The sequence below is a fragment of the Tympanuchus pallidicinctus genome, unplaced genomic scaffold (genome assembly GCF_026119805.1).
Source record: "Tympanuchus pallidicinctus isolate F22 unplaced genomic scaffold, pur_lepc_1.0 scaffold1, whole genome shotgun sequence".
NCBI classification, from domain to species: Eukaryota; Metazoa; Chordata; class Aves; order Galliformes; family Phasianidae; genus Tympanuchus; species Tympanuchus pallidicinctus.
Genome location: NW_026294618.1, coordinates 77886228 through 77893479, shown reverse-complemented (window position 1 = coordinate 77893479; position 7252 = coordinate 77886228). Strand labels below are relative to the sequence as shown.

Genomic DNA, 7252 nt, shown 5'->3' with positions numbered 1-7252 from the left:
TGTACTTTTGCTGTGTGTCCCACTGGTCTGTCTAAGCCGTGCATGCAGTGCATGCGGTGTCTTTCTACATGGAATCTATTCCACAGGTTCATAGCTGCTTTTAGGGGGTATTTTAAGTCTTGTTCAGTGTGCCCTGTAGGTTAGATATTAGGAGGAAATTTTTAATTCAGAGGGTGGTGATGCACTGGAACAGGTTGCCCAAGGAGGTTGCGGACGCCCCATCCCTGGAGGCATTCAAGGCCAGACTGGATGTGGCTCTGGGCAGCCTGGTCTGGTGGCTGGTGACCCTGCACACAGCAGGGGCGTTGAAACTGGATGATCATTATGGTCCTTCTCAACCCAGGCCATTCTACGAGTCTATGTTTCTTCTCCTCCCAGCTTTTGGGAGGGAAGATGTGAACATTTTGCCTGAGGTAAGCAGCCTTGTGGAGAAGGAGGCAAAGGGGAGGACTGCATGGTGAGGAAGCGTTTTACACACACAGTGTAGGGCACTCCTCACCACGGGATGGTCTTGACTTTGTGGCAGGTTGCACAGCGGGGGAATGCAAAGGGCTGTTTGGCCCTGAGATTTCTTTCCTGGGGCTCCTGGTTACACTAAGGCTGTAACAGAACAAATTGGCCCAACTACACTGGTGGGGATCCAACGTTGGGAATGTATAGATGCTAGCACTAGGTACAGACAGGGGAAAGAAAGAAGGGAGAACCAGTTTGTGGGCTTGAAATCAGAGGAGACAGAGGTAAAAGTGAAATGCCAGAGAGAGGAAAATAACATAGGAGATTGGCAGGTATGAGAAGAAAGCAAAAGATGCTGAGAATTCAGATGTTGAGAAGAGCAGCAGGGAATGTAATTAGCAAGGCATACAAGGAAGCTTAATGCAGGCACTAAGGTGTGAATGAGCAGGGAAGCCTGAGAAAGATCTAAGTGCAGGATGCAGAAAAACCTTAAAACTCAAAAGAGGGTGAAAGGTGTATGAGAAAAAACTGTCTAAAATTGTAATACTTTCCAAATCAGTGTCACTGACAAGTCACAAACAAAGCAAAGCCAGTACAAGAATAATTTTATTTAATATTTTGGTAACACGATGAATCATCTCAGAATGACCATACAAGTTAGCTCACTGAACAAACTGCAACACATTCTAACTGGGTGCTACTAAATTGGAGTAACTTTGCAGGTTAAATGAGGCACTAATTGGCCAACAGCAATATAATTTGTGACCCCGACAGATGTGAGCAGTGTGAGTGGAAGCTGCATTAGTAGCCAATGAGTAGTTAAAGCTTTTGGAAGAGTACAAAACTGCAAAAGCTTTTTTTTAATTAAAATAATAATTAGTGATCTTTGAATTAGACTAACTATTCAGTTGTAGGTTATATCCTCTATACTTTTTTTTTTTTAAAAATGATATAAAGGTACGAAGAAAACTGTCTTGCTACAAATGGATCTAATGTAGATCTCCATATGAAAATGCTGAATATCATATAAAGCTTTTCACAGGTATAGGCTAAGTTCTGGGATATCACAGACATGTAATTCAGAAAAACACCTGAGGTTACTCCTTTTGCATGGAAGAGGGTTTTTTTTTTTAGCTTTGAAAAAAGAGGATCAATGCCATTTAAAATCAGAGATGTTCAACAGGTGTAGCAGTACTACATGGGGGTATGGAACAATACTTTTAGACTTAGTTCAGGTTATTAAAATCAATAGTGAAGTTTCTATTTGAGAAGGCCATGATGGTACCACTAAGCCAGCTCTTACCTCTGTCAGCATGAGTACTGTCACTGCTGCCAACAGGATGAAGACTGGCTATCTATGAGATGCACATCTGCACTTGCTAGGGTCTCAGCACAGCTACTTTATATTTTAGCCCTTATTTTTCTACGTCTACTAAAACCTTATTTTGTCCTTGATCACACTAAGTCTTCTGAGATGCTCTCATTTCTGATAGATCTTGTATGTAACTGAAGGCGATCTGTATCTCCTAGGAAATATCCAACACTTCTCAAAATCAGGCATTTAGATGTGACAGTTCCTTCTTTAGAGAAATACATGCTGCTTTGTGTGCACAAACATTAGCCAGATGTTTAAGGCTCTGAAGTTTCAAGTATATATTCTACTTCAAAACAGTAGTGATTTTTTTCTTAACTTGATGACTTTTGCCTCAAAAAAAAAGTTGGAAGTTCTTTTTTATTTATTTTTTTTTGCTCAATTTAATTTGCTCAGTTATTCAGGACACAATATGTTAGCTTTCTTCCTGAGGCTTTGTTTCAAGCAAATCATGCTAAAAGGATACAGTTAATTTAGGATAATAGCATTAAACTTGAGCTAACAGACTGACCAGTGGGCCAGGCTGTATGTGCTGCGTGCATTACTTGAGGCTTGTGATATGAGGGTTTCAATGCAGAACCTCAAATTGTTATTTCTACGTACCTTGGCACACATGAATCTATATCAGACTTACCTACGTGCTGAAGAACAGGTCATTTACTCTTTGCTAGAAAGACACAAAGTTCAGCTTTTCCTTTACAACAGCTTTCTAATTCAAATATCTATTTCATTCATACTAATGAATATATCAGCACATGCATTATATCACGCTTACCACTTGATGATGTATCAAATCTGATCTTTCTTTTCAAGCTTCAATGACAAGTTACTGTACTGGGACATTCTGTTTGTTCTCACATAAAATACGAATGGTATTTTAAAAGGTTGTGCTCAAAAGCAAGTAATTTTTAAGGCATTTATGTAAACACTTTGGAAAGCTAAAGGCAAGATTTTACATTGGCATTTTACAAAAAATCATTTAAACATGTATTCTGAAGGCATTAATACACATCCCAGCAGTCACAACATGGGACTTGCCGTATGCTTACAGCAGGTTGCAGTAGAATGAATTCAGAGAGAGGCTGCAGTGTTCAAAGCATTGTCTTGTTTTTGTGTTCTGCTTTGTTTTTATAAGGAATTTTACTTTGGGATGTGGAGTCACTGAAGGCAAACTTAGAGTTAAGGCAGAGTGCATGGAGACATGGTGAGGATTGCACCCGCAGTTTCCAGAGATGCTCCAACCAGTCAGTGGATAAAGTGTGCTTTACAATGGCAGCTTTGTGAACACGCAAGAAAATGAAAGGCTTACTTTCAAATGGCATATGTTTTATCATTTAGTACATTAAATCATCCCCCTGGCTCTCCCTCTAGAATTAAAGAGGACTGAATTATGACTTGTGAAGTTTTCCTTCCTGCTCTTGTACCTTCAACGTTGGCTGTTTTCCAAAAAGGTCAGCAAAACAAAGCAAACTATAACTTATGTAATTCTAAAAAGAGAGGAGCATCTTTCAAGGCTCGGCTCGGCGCTTAGGTGTTTGCCGACGGCTGATTTTCGTTGGCTGTTTTCTCTGCTTGCAGTCTTTGGACAGCCTTATCAAGCAAATCCATAGTATCTCTAAGTGTGACATTCAAGGTGAACGGCTTGGGTTTGATGGTCAACCCGTAAGTGTAGTCCATTTTAGGATCCTCGTTTGGATTAGCAGTGAAATGGCACTGATGCACGAGAATGGAAGTAAAGAGAAACAGCTGCACCTTGGATAATTCCTCTCCAATACACCGCCGTTTCCCCATTGAGAAAATCATCACACTGCTGGTGAGATCTTTATTGATGAAGCCGTTCTCATCCAGGAATCTCGTTGGATCAAAATCCTCTGGGTTGGACCACTTAGCTGGATCGTGATTCACTGACCACTGATTGACAAATATGACAGTGTCCTTGGGAATGAGGTAGCCCATGATGAACGTGTTGGTCGTGGTGGCGTGAGGGATGGTAACAGGCACGAAGCTGCTGAAACGCATGGATTCGTACAGGAAAGCCACGATATAGGGCAAGTGAGGCTGATCTTCAGCACAGGGCAGGCGGTCTCTCCCAACAATCCTGTCCACTTCTTCTTGCATTTTAGCCTGCACTTTTGGATACCTGTCATTTAAAGTAAGCATGTGTACATATGGAATGCTGTCAGAGGGTTTCATTTTTTTAAAACAGCACATGCTCTCAACACTTCTCACAGAGTCTCACCCCTCCTCTACATTGCGCAGTCTGAGCAAAGCTTAAATTTGCAAGAACATGCAAATCTTGACAGAAGACTGAGGGAGGGATTCAAGTTTTCTACACAATAGTGTCATTTGGCTTTGCTCAGTTTTTTCCTTAATGTCACACGTAATCAATTTTAAATGTAAAAAGTGAAATAACATCCTGAAACGGAATGTTCTGACCCAATTTTGAAAATCCATTCTATAGCAAAGATTACCTCTGTCCTCAATTTGGGGCTTTCTGTCAGAAGGGGAACTTGGTGTTTTGTCTCTGCATGTGGCTTCTTTTAGCTAGCAGGAAGTTTACCAAAGGTGTACGGCATACAGAGGGAACCGACCATTCCCTGCACTGCTCATAACTGTCAGGACAGCTTTGGGAACATCCCACTCAGGGGTTGTTTACGCTTCTACAATTACTATCAAAATGTTTTCTTTACAGTGTATTTAAAGACCACCGTCTTGCAGTATGCCAGACTGTCCAGACTTCACGTTAAGCAAGCACCATCCAAATATTCGTGCATTTTCCCTTAGCTCTGCCTGGGCGCTTCTGGGGAGCTTTCCCCAGGTCACGCAATCCTGGCGCAGGCACACGTTACGGGCAGCAGCATAATAGCGGGCTTGTAACCCAGTGCACGAACTCTTTATCTCCCCTAAGCGGCTGTTATCCTGTTCCTATGATCTCCTTGATCTTGACCTGCTAAAATCCGTTGCTTTCGGCTTTTACTCCGCTGCCTTTTTGCCAGCCGCTCCTTATGCAACGTTACCAGAGTAGGTTTTGTATTATTATTTTTTTAATTATTATTATTTTCTGGCCGGCTTCCCAGAGCCCCCGTGTTAACTAACGGCCCCCTTTTCCCCGCGACCCCCCTTGCCCCCGTGCCCCGCCGCCGCTGCAGGAGCGGAGCGGAGCGGAGCGCCCACCTGATGAGGAAGATGAGGAGCCAGAGCAGCGCCGTGGAGAGCGTGTCCTGGCTGGCGCCGAAGATGTCGGTGACGGTGGCGGGCACGTGCTCGAGCTGCAGCCGCGGCTGCTCGCGCTGCAGGCGGATGAAGGCGTCCATCATGTCGCGGGGGGCCGCCCCCGGGCGCAGGCTGCGCTGGTGCTGCAGGAACTTGCCGCGGACGAAGCCGTAGAAGTCGCGGTTGAGGTCGCGGAAGGCGCGGTAGGCGGCGCGCACGGGGCTGGGGAAGCGCTGCAGCCAGGGCAGCGCGTCCACCAGGCTGCCGGCGCCCACGGCGCGCCCGAACTGCTCGTTGCGGCCCACCAGGCGCAGGAACTCGCCGTCGCCGTGGCTGTAGCGGCGGCCGAAGCAGAGCGCGCTCATCACGTTGGCCACCGCCACCACCAGCACCCGCGACGGGTCGAGGAAGGCGCCGCCCGCGCTGCCCCGCACCAGCAGCGCCACCAGCGCTCGCGCCTCGCCCAGCAGGTGCCGTTCCAGCAGGCGGCGCGTGGCCGGGCTGCCGGTGGAGAAGGCGCGCACCGTGGCGTGCGCCGCGCGGCGGTGCAGCTTCCAGAGCTCCGAGTAGCCGCCGAAGGCCAGGCTGCGCCCGCCCGACACCAGGCGGAACGAGGGGAAAGCCGGCCGGCCGGCGAAGGCGGCCCCCTGGCGGACGAGCGCCTGGCGGATGGCGCTCTCGCCGTTCAGCACCACCACGGGCCAGCGCCCCAGGCGCAGCTGGAACACGGCGCCGTACGTGCTGGCCAGGCGCGCGAAGGAGAGGTGCGGGGCGCTGCCCAGCTGCGCCGCGTTCCCGATCAGCGGCCACGGGAAGGGGCCCGGGGGCGCCCGGCGCTCGCCCAGCCGCCGCCGACCCCGCCGCTGCAGGAGGAGCTTGCCCAGGTGCACGGCGGCGAGCAGGCACAGTAGGAGCAGCAGGGAACTCTGCAGGGGCGGGGTGCCGCGCAGGGCTTCCCCGAGCCTCTCGAGGGCCATGCTGCGAGGAAAGGGAAAAAGGGGACGGTCGGCGGGCGACGTCCCCCGCGCGGACCCGGGCGAGCGAGGGAAAGCGCCCGACCCGCTCCCGTGTGCGAACTGGGAGCCGATCGATAGGCGTGGGACGGTAGCGCGCTTAGCGGCTGAGCCGTCGCTCTGCTCACCGGCAGGGCAGGTCCGCGGCAGCGGATGCGGCTGAGGAAGGCGCGGGGGGAGGCGAGAGGGATGCTCCCGCCCGTCCCGCCGCCCGCAGCCGGCTTCGTCCCGGGCGGAGCAGCGGGATGCCCGCGCTCCCGGAGCGGCTGTCGGTACCGCTGCCGCTGCTCGCTGCCGCCCGGTTGAGGCAGCGAGGAGAGGGAGGAGGGAGAGCGGCTGTTCCGCGAACTGACCTGTTGCACGCTGCTTCCATCGGAGGTCTCGGGGAGGGTGGAGCGGAACCGGGCAGCGGTGGCTGTGACGGGCGGGGAGCGCGGCGGCGTTGGCGTTCAGATCACGGGCTCTGGGAAACTCATCAGCTTCCCCTCCTCCGCCTGCTCCCGTCACCCGGAGCTCGGCGGGTCGTGCGCAAGCAGACGCCGGTGGCACTCGCTCCTAGCATGGAGCCGCCGTCACCTTCCCGGAGCTTCAGTCCCTCGGAGCCTCGCGGTGCCCGCGATCACCTGCGCGGCGCTACCGCTTGCTGGCTCGGGGCAGGGCGGGTGCAAGCGGCTCAGGGGATGACGGGGGGTCCGAGGCTGAGCCGGAGCGGCAGCGGCCGCGCCTGGGCTCTTGGCATCGCCGCTCGCGCCTTTAAACCCGCGGCATCCGCGGTGCGCGGCGCGGTGCGGGCGTGCCGCAGACGGCCCCGCTGACAAATCGCCGCTGCCCGGCCCTTCCCCTGGCTCGAGGGGTCGCCGCTATTTGCCAGCTGCCCTTGGGGCCTCGCCAAGCGGAGCGGCTGAGCCGCGGATGCTTTTATGGCCCGGACCCAAAGTTTCGGCGTCGGAGCCTCAGGGAGGGAAGCGGGGTGGCGGGCGGGCTCGCCGCCCCCTGTGTCAGGAGGCAACGTCTCGCCTGCATCTTGGGGGCTGAGGGAGCTGGAGAGCTTCCCCTCCTCCGCCTGTCGCCTCCCCGTTGCGTGCGGAGTTTGCATTGCGTGAGCCGGGGCTGGAAAGCCTCCAGCCATCTCCTCCCCGGGCCCCTACCCCTCCTCGCAATACCTGACACCGGCTCGGGGGGAAGGCGGCGGGGAAGCGCC

At 52.0% G+C, this 7252-nt stretch overlaps 1 protein-coding gene across 1 annotated transcript; it reads right to left on the bottom strand.

The window, feature by feature from the left end:
• Nucleotides 1-1041: 1041 nt before the first annotated feature.
• Nucleotides 1042-6982, bottom strand: LOC128075828 (cytochrome P450 1B1). Its single transcript, XM_052672923.1, has 3 exons — nt 6405-6982; nt 5000-6016; nt 1042-3965 (listed from the first exon to the last, which is right to left on the bottom strand). Exons 1-3 carry the CDS (start codon nt 6422-6424, stop codon nt 3353-3355), a joined length of 1650 nt encoding a protein of 549 aa, XP_052528883.1. The 5' UTR covers nt 6425-6982; the 3' UTR covers nt 1042-3352.
• Nucleotides 6983-7252: the final 270 nt, after the last annotated feature.

Bases quoted from the DNA above. Each gene is read 5' to 3' on its own strand.
- LOC128075828 (XM_052672923.1), bottom strand. From the start codon at position 6,424: ATGGAAGCAGCGTGCAACAG. The intron at 6,017-6,404 runs GTCAGTTCGCGG...CTTTCCTCGCAG, and splicing joins ATGGAAGCAGCGTGCAACAG to CATGGCCCTCGAGAGGCTCG. The intron at 3,966-4,999 runs GTGGGCGCTCCG...TTTAAATGACAG, and splicing joins CTCCTCATCTTCCTCATCAG to GTATCCAAAAGTGCAGGCTA.